The sequence below is a fragment of the Molothrus ater genome, chromosome 4, assembly GCF_012460135.2.
Source record: "Molothrus ater isolate BHLD 08-10-18 breed brown headed cowbird chromosome 4, BPBGC_Mater_1.1, whole genome shotgun sequence".
In the NCBI taxonomy this organism is placed as follows: Eukaryota; Metazoa; Chordata; class Aves; order Passeriformes; family Icteridae; genus Molothrus; species Molothrus ater.
Genome location: NC_050481.2, coordinates 570,047 through 585,387, shown reverse-complemented (window position 1 = coordinate 585,387; position 15,341 = coordinate 570,047). Strand labels below are relative to the sequence as shown.

General features: G+C 41.2%; 1 protein-coding gene across 2 annotated transcripts; it reads right to left on the bottom strand.

Annotated features, from left to right (window-relative positions):
* Nucleotides 1-449: 449 nt before the first annotated feature.
* Nucleotides 450-10,185, bottom strand: PCDH18 (protocadherin 18). 2 transcript variants are annotated; one of them, XM_036382882.2, is made up of 4 exons: nt 7,368-10,185; nt 6,376-6,464; nt 6,055-6,218; nt 450-1,387 (listed from the first exon to the last, which is right to left on the bottom strand). In XM_036382882.2, exons 1-4 carry the CDS (start codon nt 9,849-9,851, stop codon nt 711-713), a joined length of 3,414 nt encoding a protein of 1,137 aa, XP_036238775.1. In that variant the 5' UTR covers nt 9,852-10,185; the 3' UTR covers nt 450-710. The 2 variants fall into 2 exon arrangements, with proteins under 2 accessions (XP_036238775.1, XP_036238776.1); XM_036382883.2 differs by having other exon boundaries at nt 6,376-6,461.
* Between the last annotated feature and the right edge of the window lie 5,156 nt (nt 10,186-15,341).

Below are 15,341 nucleotides of genomic sequence, written 5' to 3'. Positions count from 1 at the left end.
CAACAAATTTACATTTTTTTGCAGAGATCACAGTGGAAGACCCATCACAGAATTCCATTATTTGTTCACTGGGAAAAACACTTATGTGCCAAAGACAGGAAGACTTCAGCCTGCAACAATCCATGACTTAAATTAGAAAATGATTCTATAGACCAAATGCATCAAAATAAAAAAAAGACATTTTAGGTTTCATGGGAGTTACAGTTCTTTATTATAAGAATAAAACATTGCAAAAAAGGTGTTGGATCATTTACTGAAACTAACATTTGCATAACTTTTTCAGTGTTTTGAATTTGTATTCGAAACATTTGAAAGAAATAATATGGGAAAACAAATCCTTCTTCTTGTTTTTTCTTTTTTTTTTTTTTTTAAACATGCCTGTGTGGCAAGAATGCTCTAAGTTTGACAAGGGTGGTACCATCTATATACATTTAGGAAACCATGCTTGCTGTGGGTGTACAAAAATAAAATTTATTTGTTAAATTACACATAAATATAAGGTACAAATGTATTTTTAAAATACAGATAAAGATAATCACACTTGCATTGTGTACATATGAAAATACAGTATTTTAATATTCAACATACACAGACACATTTATGATAAATGCAACTAGTTGGCAATGCCAGTTCTCCTCAGTCTATTTTTTATTCATTTTTTTTCCCCTTCCAGTTTTCCATAAATATGGAAAAATAGGCTTTTGAAACAACTAGTTCTGCCGGACATCTTGCAGCAGCTTGTTAATTTCTGCCACCAGCTCACTGGCATCCATGAGTTCATGTTTGCCATCGCTGAGGTGGTTGAGCACATTGTCAAAATCATCCTCTTCATAATTCTCCGGGATCTCCTCCATGGCCGGCAGCCATTTGGATGAAGGCTGCGCGCCCGAGTGAGTCCCCAGAGCGGGCCCGTTGTTGGCAGGGTTTTGGAAATGCGTGCTGGCTGCCCAGGCTGCCACCCCCGGTGGATAATTCACATTCTTGGCTGGCAAATGTCCCTTCCTGCGCTCCAACGAGTTGGAGCGATCCATCTCATTGCACTCCGTGTAGGCGTCCAGCGAGGGGGGCAGCAGGCGCTGGAAGACACTGCTCATTTCGGAGAGGAGGGAGGAGGTGCAGGAGTCCCCTGATTCCTCCTCGCTCTGGCAGTCCTTCCCAAACGTTGAAAAACTCTTCTTCTTCTCACTGGCGTCGGCTGCCTGGGCATCCTCCTCGAGGCCCTGGTGGTGCTGCTGCTGCAGGTGCTGCTGCTGCTGGGGTGCCTGGAACTCCTCCCCAGGGATGAAAATGTTGCTTCTGTAATCGGAGGAGGGAGAGGGCAGCGGGGGCATCCAGCACTGGTCCGAGTGGCCCAGGACCCTGCACTCCTCCGTGCACAGGCGCATGGCTGCAAGAGAAACAGGAGAGTGAGCACCCCCTCCTGCTGCACACAGCGCCTGCACTCACAGGGGCTCTTGTCACCAGGACTGCAATCCCCCAGAGGTATTTGACGCCGGCAGGGGGCTATTTACAAAATTTACAAATCACGAACAGGACGGGATTACTGTGGAACGTGCCTTGAGCTGTTTTATTTTCCAGCATCAGTCTCATTACATGGTTATGACAATGGGAAGATGCCACCAGCTCACATCCCAGGCAGTAGACCAAAAACTTAATGTTACAACTTACTTTAAAAGGTTTTTGACCAATCACACCAAGCAAAAGCACATTGACAGTAGTTCTATCCAATCACTATAAGCACATGTACCTTTGGTTAAAACAATCCTTGGTTATTTCAAATACAATACCTGCTTGTAAGCCTTAAAACACAATGCACAGAGCTCCATTATTAAGCTTCAACTTTCCTAATATCTTGTTAGATAAACTTTTCTGTAGCTTAGAGAGTTATTCTAGAGAAGCGTTAATACACAGATCATTGTTCTATTTGTCCTTGCTTTTCTACTTTTTACATAATTTTTCTGCTGACCAATCTCATGGCTACTGCTTAGCTCTAATCACAGTTCTACTGTCTCTGAGGCCTGCCTTTTGCAGCTTTCCCAAAAACCTCTAATTTTATGGATTCCCACAATTCCCCCTCTCTGTTCTGTGCAGGAACGTGGCAAATACAAACAGTCTGGTACCTCCGTTGGCAAGAACGAGAACAACCAGTGCAGTTCATGTAAGAGAGTAATGCAATCTCTTAGCTAAGATGAAGATAAACATGTAAATTGCAGGTGGAAAAACAAGCACTTGTGGCTTGAAGCTACATGAGCCCTTTGTACAGTTCTAGCTCATTAAAAAATATAAAATAAAAGGAAGAAATCTCTACCTCCAAGCACTTACTTGAGTTTTAGAGAAGTCTTCCACATGCAACAACTGAGGCATTTCAGAGCAATCAAGTGGGAATAAATGGACAGAGGAAATAAAGAGCAAAGAATAATAGCATTCAGAGGGATCTCCTTTTCCATTAAACAATTCCTTTGTTCTGGCAATGAAGCAAATGTAGAACTCAAGATGATCCACTGCCATATTACCTTTTTAACTAAATCAGTTAAATTTTAATCCACTGTCAGAATTCGAGGGTCTAATTCCCAGCCTGTGTGACTCTGGTGTTTATACTGGATTTATACTCTCAGGTGCACTTGCAGCTCTGTAGCTCAGGTTACTGGCCCATGCTGGCTTAGGCCTTGGCATAAGGAGGGCTCTAACCCACTGGATGGGAACCCAGGTCAGCCATGAGGGCTGAAGAGCAGAAGATGAAAGAGCTGCTCTTTCAACTTCTTGGTTTATTGATGTCTCTCAGGTTGAAGCAATAAGGTGGGGCAAATGACAGCAATTCTGAGTGCTACACTGGTCCAAACTGGCCCACAAAGGGGCACTGTGAGGGTCCTTTGCAAATATTCCAAGAGGTCTGGGAATGGTTGCTGGAAGCAGGGACAGGCAAAGCCCAGTTTGGCAGGCCTGCAGAGAGGGATGTGCCAGGAAAGATGCTAAATTTTCCAGCCCAAAGGAAACTGATGGTAGGACACAAAGCCTCGCCTCAGGCCATGTGTCTGTGTGCCTCCCAGATATGCTGGAGAAGATCTGGGTGCTGCTGGGGCCCTAATGGGTCTGAGTCACCAAGTGATTCAAGACAGCTTTCAGAAATGACAGACTCTTTGCATTATGCATATTTTGACCATAAGAAACCCCTACCCATATCACTTAATGGTTAGATTATCCCACACAGAATAGAGTTTCTTGCTCTTTCCCAGCATATACTGACTGCAAAAGAAATGTTTGCAGTCATGGCCTGGAAGTTTTCCTTGCTCCCTCAACACATTTCCCATCTGGCTCTGGATCCACTCCATTTATCAAAAACTCTTTTTGTAGTGGTGTAAGCAGAACTGAACAGAGTATTTCAGTTTTGGATGTACTAGTACTATTTATAAAGTCCTACTCTCATACTGTCAGCATTATATTTTTCCACTATACACAGCCTATCATATTGTTTGCTTTCCTAATGGCCTTTCCATTCCTATGAGTATAAACTCTCTCCATGTCATGCCTGCAAAAGTATGAATTTCTTCAAGATTACAAGCTCAGAATGCAGCCTGGATATTGCTCAATCTATTTCAAAATAACTGCTGATCCAGGAGGTTTCAAACAAAAAAAGCAAACTAGAATATATCAGTGGCTGAAGTTTTTGTACAAGTGACTGAAATGCCTGAAAGTGTTTGTTCCCATATATGACATTTTACCGAAAATGCCCAAGAGTTAGAACTGTCAAAAGACATCTAAGTTATCCATGACCAGTTCTCAAGTCATCCCAGTAGGTGAGGATTATACTCATAATTAAGAAGATTCCGTTAAGACTTCTTTAAATTCATTAGATACTTTCAGTGCTCTGGCATTTCATTAGTAGCGAAGTTTTTCTTAATGACAGTTTTGCAGCCATTGTTATCAGGAATGGTTTTAGTTTAAAATAATAAATTCTGACATTCCTGAACACAAGATCAAAAGATACTTTGAAATAACTGAATGGTGACACAATCTGTCCTTAAATCAGCAATGAATTTAAAAATGGCCAGATCCACAACAGCTTTTATTTTTCTCTTTTTATTTTTTTTTTCCAGAACTTAAAGCTTGCTGGTTAAGATTTAAAAAGAAAAAGAAACAAGTCTTTCAAGAACAGCTATGGAACTTTCCAATCATGTAATTTGTGGAGTTTTGAGGGACTGGCTCCATTCCTTTCTTGTTCCACCTTAAATAGACAAACTGAAAGGACCTTCCCACAGCATTTTTGCCTGTGTCTAGACTGACAATGCAGAAATCTTTCAGAATGGAGAACAGGAAACCTTCAGGAAGTTTTCTTTTCCTTTTCATATATTGGGATTGTAGATCAATTCAGGTCTCATCTGAAGAGGTTCAGCAGACTTATCTGAAGGATTAAGGCCATGCATAGCAATAAATGGACATCTGGGTGAGACTAAATACCAGTCTTGATAGCCCAACCCAGTTCTGTCTGCACTGAGAGGAGTTTCCCTTACTTTGAATTTAATTAGCCTGGCATTTTTGGAAATCCTATCCTTAGGCTTACTGTTTAGAGAGGGAATTGTAAGAGCTGAAAATGGGTCATGGGCATTTCAGCCAGCTAAGAGGACAACCATTCCTGTCTGCTGGCAGCCCCCAGTTGCCCACTGTAAAGGGATCACTCTTCCTTGGCAGCAGCAGGGCAGGATGCCAGTGCAAACACCATTGCACTTCAAGCTACCCAGGTCAACTGAGAGCTCCAGAATATCCCTCCCTGCCTCCTTGCTAGAGCATAGGAAAGAATGAGACATGCCTCATGCTAGCTGGCAGAGGACTAAGTAGTAGGAGTTAGGGAGGATGAGGATAAAAATATATTAGAAGTCCAGATTTAGGTAAAAGATTCTGAAAACAGATTAACTCTTCAAGGCCCCCTCACCATTTCAGGAGGCAGGTGAATGGATGGGTATGTGATACAAGACCTAGACTGGAGCAAAATATGCACAGAAATTTTTAAAGTTTAAATGTATATGAAAAACAATTTGAACTTCTGGCATTCTCTCTTGTCTAGCATAACAACTCTGGTTAATGCATGGGGGTCACCTTAGAAAGGCCATGTGCTGCACCACGTCCCAAAGCAAAGGGCCTCCATTTATAAAATTACTTTACTAAACTTGTTAAATTTATAAATGTGGTTCAATGAACCCTACTGAAATTGTCTGGCCCTCTGGTTATACAGAGAAAACTAAATATGATCTGAAGTAAGAACAAGATCTAGGGTACAACCAGAGGCTGTATAATTATTAAAGTAATTACAAAATTCTTCTATCTAAGCATGAATTCCCATGACCTTTTATTCAACTTTTATTTGAGCATAAATTTAAAAGTAATGCTTCATACACATTAATATGTATATGTTTGTTTATCCTACTGCCACTCACCCTTTTCTAATTTCTTTTCCTTTTTGCCCTCTGCCCTTGAATTGTACCTCTTAAGCTCTTGCTTCCAGAAAATAGGGTTGCAAGATTTAAAATCTGGGAAATATTTAGAACCTTCCCTTGCCACTCAAGTTCATTTTTCAGTGGGAAAAACACTTTTCTTTCTTCTCCATCTATATTTCTAGTTCACTTTCATACTCAATTTCTAAATAGTAAAGGTTTTTGTCATATGGATCAAATCCACTGCAGGAAAACCTATCTCCCAAATTATAGGTCACTGTATTTTTAAAAAACCACAACTGCCTGGCTTTGCAAAAACGTCCACCGTGTCATTAAAAGTCTAAGGGCTCGGAGCAGATCATACTTTTAGGACGAATCTGGAGCCAGCTCATGATGTGAGTAACAAAAAATAGGCATTGCTCTGGGTAGATTTGCAGTTGTATCTGAGGTTTCATTTTAGTAGATACATCAAGGCTTCAACTCAGTATTTATCATGAAGCAAAGTAAAAAAGGAAGGAAATATAGGACTTGAAAACTAAAGAATTTTTGCTTTCTCAGTAGTAGTTTTATCAAAGTGACAGCCAGGCAGAACTGTAAATAAACTGCTCAGCTTCCATTCTGCTCTTACCTGCAGGAATTCTTCCATCTGTAAGGAAAAGGTCACTGAATCCTTCCCCAAGAAGTCTGTCAATTGGAGACTCTCTCCCCAAATCATAATCACTGTCTCCAGCTTCACTATCACCCCGGCCACTGTCTTTCAAGCTGAATTTATCCATATCTTGTAGGGCATATCTGTAAAGAGAATTGTGGAGGACTACATTATCTCAAGTACGTTATAATCCACTTTTTGTTTAAAAATACATGTATTGATGTATTTTTACTCATCAGTACATGAGGATACATGTACTGATCCTACAATCATATGTAGCAGAACAAACTGGATTCTTACCTGTAGCTTCTGGAATATTTGTTCCCTCGAAAACTTGGCCTTGGCTGATACTGGCCCTGATGAAGCATCGAGAGAAGCTGAGAAACCTGCTAAAGAAAAGGTGAAAAGACTGATTCCTTGAAACGAAAGCTCAAGCTCCTTGGTGTAAAACCACTAATTTGCTTCTCAGGTTTGTTTGTGGTTTATTTTTTCCCCCTTTAAAATTTAATTAAATCAAATTCCTGCACATATATAAGGCAGTATAATAGACTATTTGGTAGTGTAGTGTCTGACACAGAAAACATCTGAAGACTCTCTAAAATTAGGAAGTTCAATGCTGTTCATTAGCCTCTGAATTCATAATAATGAATTCCTTAACAAGTAAAACAAGCAATTACACAGAGGTGGAGTTTTGTTTTGGTTAAATATATTAGAATCAAGCCTTTAATATTCCAGGATCCTAATTCAAAACAAAACAGCTTTACTTTACATGTAAAGAGTTACCAGGACACAGCTCTTATTTATTTAAGCTATGACCCAGCATTTGCAGTAAAAACTGAGACAGGGAATCTCAAAGTTTGAGATACAGTGCAGCTGCATGTTACTGCAGCTGTCATCAAACTGTGTCAGAATGTTTTAGTTCTGCACCCCCATTAATAAAAGAGTTTCCTGGATTGTTCCTGAATATAAATATTCAGGCATCCTTTCTCAGATGGAACTGTACAGAGAGGAGGGAGGGGGAAGGCAAGGAAGAGTGAACAGTTACCCAGTGCAGAGCACTATGTTCCACTCCATTGTGTTGACCTTACAGGGAAGAACCAAGGAACAATGCTATTACCAATAGATTTAACCCTGTTCCTCAGGGCAATGGAATCTGTTGATATTGGAGTAAAACTGAAAAGCTGTGATATTGAAGAGAAATCCATGACACATTCCCATGAGGCAGGGTGTGTGTAGGCTTCCAAATGAGTGTCTTCATAAATGGATGTGCAAAACCAAGGTCTGGACCTTACCTCGACAGCTGGTGTAGCATGGGTGAGTTCCAGGGAGAAGTTTTCAGGCACATGGTTGGAGGAGATGGTCACCAGGCTGTTCAGGGATTGGTGGCTCTGGTGGCTCTGCCGGCTGCTCATCTGGCCCCTCTCCAGGGCTGGGGAGGATGATGGCGAAGCTCTGTGGTGGGACCTGATGGGTAGAGTGCCATTAACTGTCGGCACCAGTGTGATGTCCCCTTTGTGGATCTGCCTGGAGGGACGTTTTGGATGGTGCTGGTAGGTTGATTCAGCCACGCGACAGTTGTAAGACCTGGTGTCCTTTTTCTCTCGATTGCACCTTGTGGCAAAGATGACCATAATAACCAACAACACGGCACATATAGATCCTAAGGATATAATCGTTATCATAGAGATGTCCAGGGAGGGCTGGCTTACCAAAGTTGCTTCGGTGCTTGAAAATGAATAAACATGCTCCAAAATGGTACATTTCAGAAGAGCTTTAGTACTAAGCTGAGGACTGCCTTTATCCTGGACTATCACCAAAAACTCCCATTGTTTTGCTGGAACTGATTCAACACTCACATTGATAGAGATGTCACAAGTTTGGGGATCCATCACAAAGATGTTGTTTTCCTTGTCAGCTGCTATGGAGCAGCTGAGCTCAGAGTTCATACCAGAGTCTCTGTCTGTAGCCCTTACCCTGGTGACAAGAAAGCCAATTTCAGCATCTTTAGGGATTGAGATTTCTGCTGTGCTGTTGTGTAGCACCGGCCCCACGATGACGGGAGCGTTGTCATTCTCATCAATGATTGTGAGTACAACTGTGGTGTTGCTAATGAGCTGCTGGCTCCCTCCATCCCTAGCTTGGACCATGAAGGCAATTTGATTTACTTCTTCATGATCAAAGGTTCGCAGGGCATAGATCGCCCCGTTGGAGGGATCGATGGTCACATAGGTGGTTATAGAACTTCCCAAAACAGAGTTCTCCAAAATAGTGTATGTCACCTGCCCATTATCACCTAGATCTGGGTCTGTGGCTGTGACTGATGTGATGTATGCTCCAGGAGAGTTATTTTCCAAGATGACAACTTCATATCTGTTTGTCTGGAAGCGGGGTGGGTTGTCATTTTCATCACTGATTTGGACAGTAAAGTGTTTCACTGTGGAGAGACTTGGCGTTCCCTTGTCCTCTGCTATTACAGTCAAGATGTATTCAGATCTCTTTTCCCTATCTAGAGTGGCATTGGTTAAGATTAAATAGTTATTTTCATAAGTCTTTTGAAGTTTAAAGTGGCCATGCCCATGGAGCTTACAAACGATCTCTCCATTCACACCAGAGTCCTTATCTTGCACTCTGACCAGGGCAACAAAGGTGTCCAGGGGTGACCCCTCAGAAATGCAAGCTACCTCTTCTCTCTCTGTGGACATCAGATTTAAGTTGATTTCTGGCTTGTTGTCATTCACATCCACAACTTTAATTATAATTTTGCAGTGAGCTGGAATAGAATTTGGCCCCATATCCTGAGCCTGAGCGTCAATTTCATAGGATTTGGTTACTTCATAGTCCACTTGCTTCAGCAGGGTCAGGTGACCTTTTTCTGGGTCTATCCTAAAAGTTTCTATAATTTTGGCAGACACATGACTGCTAAAGGAATACACGACCTTCCCATTGGCGCCCTCATCTGGATCAGTAGCATTGAGGTCTATAAGCAAAGTCCCAATAGGAGAGTTTTCCAAGAGCTGGATAATATATGACTGCTGCTCAAACACAGGGCTGTTGTCATTGGAATCAGAAATGCTGATTTTCAGGAGGGATGACCCAGATCTCTGAGGCACCCCTTTGTCAGAGGCAGTGAGTTGGAGTTCGTAAGTCGATTTCAACTCACGATCCAGCTCTCTGACCACAATCAGCTCTGCATACTTAGCACCATCAGTCCTGGTTCTCACATCAATGCTAAAGAAATCATTTGCAGAAAGGGAGTAAGTGTGAAGGGAGTTGTCTCCCACATCTGGATCAAAAGCACTGTCCAAAGGGATCCGAGTTCCTACAGCTGCACTCTCTGATATCTCAATAGGGATAAGAGCTCTGGAAAACTGTGGAGAGTTGTCATTAATATCCAGCACTTCAACTTCAACATGGAAAAGCTGCAGATGCTCAGTGGGCAGAGTGATCACATCAAACTCTATGGAGCAGTTTAAGTTTTTCTGGCACAGTTGTTCCCGATCAATTTTAGCTCCTATGCTGATTTCTCCATTATCCTCACGGACTACAAGCAAGGGAGAATTTCCTCTCTGCATGGCTCGAAACCGAACTGAGGAAGGGTTAGGCATTTTTAATAAAACATCAGCAACATCCTCCGATAGTCTTGCTATTACTGATCCAACCCTCTGCTCTTCATAAATCCTGTATTTCAAATTCTTGCCCAGCACAGCATTATTGCAAGATATTACAATCAGTGCAAAAAGGAATAAAAAGTGCATTTTACCGTCGATTTGATACATTTGTAAGTTTTTGCAATTAATTTCTCCCAATAAGTTAAAAAGCAATTATTTTGCCTTCCTTCGGTACCTTAAATCCAAAGCACATCTGGTCCTTTCCAGCTTGAAAACGCCTTTTCTAGCCAGCCAAGATTTAATAACCTACAGATCAGAAAACTTTTGGCTTTTTCTATACACACCGTTCCAGGACATCCAGATACAATCTGTAAGCAATCCACGCTTTCTCATTTGACTCAGCGCTCCTCTTCCAGGCTGAGATGCTCCGGGGCAGCGTGCTCCTCTCCCACCCTCGGCATCCAGGGACCGCCGGCGGGATGGATCCGCCGCCCGTCCTCCTGCGTCTGCTCCGCACTCGCCGCCGGACTGAACGCCCTCCCTCGCCGGCTTCAGCCTAAATTCCTCCGCAACTTCACTCCAAGTCCCCAGACAAAGCTTTTGCCCGGCCTGTGCTGAGCCCAGTGCAGCCAATCAGGCGGGGAGGGGAGGGGAGAGAAGGGGAGGGAAGGGAGGGGAAGGGATGGGGAGGGGGCCCCTCGGTCAGCGCCCGCCAAGGATTGGGGCTGGGGGGTGCAAATGACTAATGGGCAACTTTAAATCAACGTCTCTCCTCCCCACCCCCCGAATTTTCATGGCAATTTCAAGCGGGGTTTTGTGATTTTAATTCCTCCCCTTCCTGCCAGGAGAAATGCGATCGCACTCCTTATTTACATACTTTAGGTTACCCCTTGTTTAACTCGCTGCGAGCTTTTAAGTGGGTTTGCTTAGTAAAAGAACTGGGGCTTACGTCTCGCTATCCGTGCCGCCAGAGCGTCTTCTTGCTGCTTGTTTGCCTAAAACCTGCATGCTCCCAGTGTATGTGCTCCTGCTCGGAGCCCTGCGAGAGCTCCTCCACTCCACGAAACCTGTCCTCCTCCTTCCCAAGTCAGGAACATTTTGCATTCTCTGGCTGCCTCTCGCAGCATCTCTGCCCTCAGCGCAGCTGCCTCTGCCTGAGCCCCTTTCCTCTGTGTGTTCATGTGTGAGATTGTCTCAGAGCTTTTTTATTTCCTGTTCCAGTGCTACTTCAGATGATCTTTTTCATCCTGTTTGAAATAGCACTTCATGCTCTACCGTGACAGTCTGTGCTAAGCACACCTTCTACATGCCAAGTATTTTAAAGGAAAAGGAGCCACAAGACAGATTGTTTAGAAAACGACAAATTCCTCCCCTCTTTGATGTTACATAAAACTATTTACACTCCCACACATTTGCACACAAAAATATAATCTTGTGTCTGAGTCGAGCATGCATTTTGTGCAAACCAGAAATGTTACAGATCCATGTGTGAGCTTCAGGCTGCATTCAGGACATGGAAGTTGATGCATTCCTCTCACTTCAAATGTATCTATTTATGTGACTTCTACTTCCTTTTTACATATGCTTTTATCATTTTATCCACAGGCTTGCTATGTTTCTCTTTGTTTTTCTGCTAACTTTGTCCATTTGATTATTAGCGTTGCCCATAAGGATACCATCACTCCTTTACTGCTCTTCTCCCTCTCTTATGGTCCCCCCACGGCATATCCCAAAAATGTAAAGAGTAAATCTCTTATTTGCCCAATTTACTTGCTCTCATCAGAGCTCAGCCAAAGTCACTAAGAAGGTTTTTGCTGAAAAAGAAAGCAGAGGAGGTTCAGTGTGAACTCTTCTTCTTTTTAAGCATTCAAAAGCATTTTATAAGCCATTGTCTCTTTTTTTTTTCTTCCACAAACTAGCACCGTGTGGCAAATTGTGCAGAATAGAAATGCCCATAATGAATGTATTTAGTACTGGGTCACGCTGATGAACATTCTGCCCCCATGAATAATACTGTTTTACAAGTTTGCAGCCCTTTCAAATTGCTGATCCCCAAAACCCTATAGGCAAACTAGAAAAGCTAACACAAGCAACTGGGTCTTTAGAAACCCATAGCCATCTGGCCTAAATCTCTAACAATCCAAGCCAATAATTATATCAATTCAGGCTTTAGTGAACCCCTTTGCAAACACCAAAAGAGCAAAGAAAGGAATTAGTGACCATTCTAAGTTCTGGTGGAGAGAATTCAAAGATAGTATAATTCCATTAGTTCATGGACAGCTTTTTTTGCAGCTTTGATAAATCTTCCTAAAACATTTTTCCAAAGTACAAATGTAAACTCTTTTCTGACGATAATTGGGGAAAGAGGTTCAATTAAATGCTGTTCTTAGTGTCAATAAAAAGTATTTTGTTGATAAAAGAAGTCACCACCCCTTTACATGATGAGTACAGGAGATGAATAATTCATAGTAAAAATAATTCCACTGCTTTAAAACTATTATGTATATTTTTAAATGATTACATGTTCTTCCAAGGAGCTGTTTAGTAGACTTAGATATGCAGAGCTTGCTTTATGCAATTTTTATCACTTTCCAAGTAGTAATTCCAGTTTGTCACATTGGTCTTTCTCAGAGACACACTCTGTATAATAATAGAGAGCAGGATACCTCCCAATAGGAATTACAGCACCTCTTTTCTTTTTACCCCTTTTTGAATTTATTTTTTTTATTTTACAACTTTATCATATTACATGCCATATTATCACTTAAGTCCACACTGTCTTGCAACTGACCACTGATACTCATGATAAAATGTCATTGTCACAATAATCCTTACCTAAATTCTGAACCAAAGGAAAAATCTCAATTTTCTTTCTTTTCTTTTTTTTTTTTCATTTAATAAGCTGCAAGTGAGAAGGATCATATCTTCAGATTGTTTGCTTAGATGGAGCAATATTGAAGCATCTAGCACTTCTAGGAGTGATGCTTCTCTAGGGTGCTTAGGAGCAATCACAGCACTCCCAAGGTTGCTACCTCCAACATGCAGTTGTTGTCTGAAAGTGTCTTAAACTCCAGTCCACCTTTGACATGACAGACTTCCCTCACAAAGAAAAGAGAGAGTCCCACGTGCAGGCAGCAGATGCTTCTTAGTGAGCATGGTATTGTGAGTGCTCTCGGGCACATGACCAGAGTACTGCTGGCCTCCTGGAGACTGATCTCAGTTATTCCCACCTAAAAAACCTATTCACCACAAACTTCTTCCCAAAAGTTGCACTCCATTTCTTCACTGATGCACTAAAGAAAAACAAACTGACTCTAAATTACACTTTCATTTGCCTACAGTACTGCTCCAGAAACCACAGCTGCACAACAGATTAATTATTTTTCACTTAGCTGAAAGGAGGTTTATTTCTGTGGTCGATACACTTTAAAGTCTGTCTTATTACTGTGAGGAGTTTTACTGAGCTCTCAAACCTATATTTTCTTCTAAAATTTTATGAGCCCCTAGATTCAAAATATATATGCAAAAAATAGGTGAAAAATTATTTTACTTTGAAGAATTATTTTGATACATAGTCCCTCAGCAAGGACAGGAGAGAAAAAATCCATTTTCCTAACAATGACAGAAGCACAGTAAAATTAGCACTGTGCCATTTGGTTAATTCCCCTCCTCAAGACACATACACAAAATGAGGTTTTATTCACTTCTGTATGATTTATTACCTTATGTTGCATTATGTTACAAAATGTCACAAGAGCTATGCTCCAGTGCACAAGACATGGCAAGATAAAATTTGATTTGACACCTGAGCAATGAATGTGAAAGACAAGTCTTCCTAAGTCAGTAGTGTATTTTAAAAGACATTTCCATCACAATGAACAACAAAACTGAGGAGCTTCATCTCTCCCTCTTGCTTCTCTCCCTTTGCTTCTCTCCCTTTGCTTCTTTCTTTCTCTCTCCCTCTCTTTTCCTCCATCCCTCTTCATCAAACTTGCTTCCCAAAGTAAAAGTATAATTTCCATCTGTTGCAGCCTGAGTCCAGACTGAGTGAGGGGTATTCTTGTAGGCAAATGAGTGTTGCCATTTTATACTCACTCTTGGGCCCAAAAAGCTGATTAAAGATAGATGTGATGCTGTTCTTTGGACTGGGTGGAAGGAAGCTGACATTTCATTCCATTGATTTGCATAGACAACCATATAACAGAACTCATCACAAATTAATGCTGTATTTGTCCAATTTACTATCTCATCAGTTACTCTTATACCTGATATTTTTTTCAGAACTGAGGAACATCAGAGGCTGACTTACTTTAAGAGATATTAAAGGCAGAAAAGACCATTGAACTATCAAAAATGTGGTCTCTGGATCATGGTCTTCTTAGTTAAAAGCAAATATCTCAGGCAGAGCACATGATTTTGATCTGTGGAATATTAAACAACGTGTCTCAGACATCAGATACCTAGTTCATGTGAAAAGCCAGTCAAAAATTGGGTAAGGGATTCTGGTAGAAAAATCAGAAAAGCAAAAAGTCCATGTAATGTTATCAATCCTGACCGCCACAAAAATTATATCTTGACTATATAGATGTATACCTAAGCCTTACAGTACTTGCTGCTGAAGATAATCTGTTTTAACGGTATCTGTTCCCACCAGAATACTGCCCCTACTGTGCAGTGTCCTCCACAAGCTCTCTCAAAGGCCACACTGTCACCTCACAGAAGACTTTAGGTAAAGGTATCCAGAAGACTTTAGGTAAAGGTAATAGCTGTACCAGGAAAAAGTATTTTCCTGCCCCAACAAACAGCCAGTCAAAGCCCTGGAACAAAATCCAAGACTCAGAAGAAGCAGTAAACAGAGAAATTTAGTTCAGAGCCCTGACCTATAATTTTCACTTTTTCAACTTGCTTAAAAAAAGATGTGATGGGTCATTAAAATACATCAAACCACCAAATTCTATACACCTGCTGATGGGAGAGAAAGTTTTTGAAATGTGAGTTTAAAACTAGGTTTTACATTATCATCAATCATCCTAGCAAAGGGCAGAGGATCATATTTTCTTCTCCATGAGTAAATTTCCAAGGCAGTTTTGCAGTGCAGCATTGTGTATATAAATCGTGGGTTAAACCCATTTATGTTCCATGCATGGTAAGTACCTAGAGATTCAGTCTCTTTCTGCACCAATAAAATTTTTATCTCTCAAAGATTTGCCAAGTGAAAAGAGAGAAATATGCATAAATCTTACAGTTTACTAAATCTCTATTGTAAACAAATGCCTGCAATATATCAGCAGATGCTTTTGAATTTTTTTTAGGATTAGTTAATAGAGTATACAATGGAAATTCCATTGTTTGATCATTTTAATGCATTTGTCATTTTGTTTAGTTATTGCCCTGTAAAGTATGAAGTAAAATGTCTCTAATTGATAGCTGTTTACCCAAAACTGCCTTTTAAGAGCAATACATGTGCTAGAGCCAAAAGAGGGTTTGAGCATTTTGTATGTTTGGGAGAAAAGGCACCAGTCAGGATTGTAACACATCTCTTTCCCACTGCACCCAAGCCAACAACAGTGATGTTGTGTGGCCCTGTTCCACTTCCTCACCAAGCCACCCAAACCAAGCTGTAGTTCCTGTTGTGTGCAAGATATAACTGTCCATTTC

Coding starts and splice junctions, on each gene's coding strand:
- PCDH18 (XM_036382882.2), bottom strand. CDS start 9,851: ATGTATCAAATCGACGGTAAAATGCACTTTTTATTCCTTTTTGCACTG. Junction 6,465..7,367: donor ATGCTACACCAGCTGTCGAG/GTAAGGTCCAGA, acceptor CCTTTTCTTTAG/CAGGTTTCTCAGCTTCTCTC. Junction 6,219..6,375: donor AAATATTCCAGAAGCTACAG/GTAAGAATCCAG, acceptor TTCTCTTTACAG/ATATGCCCTACAAGATATGG.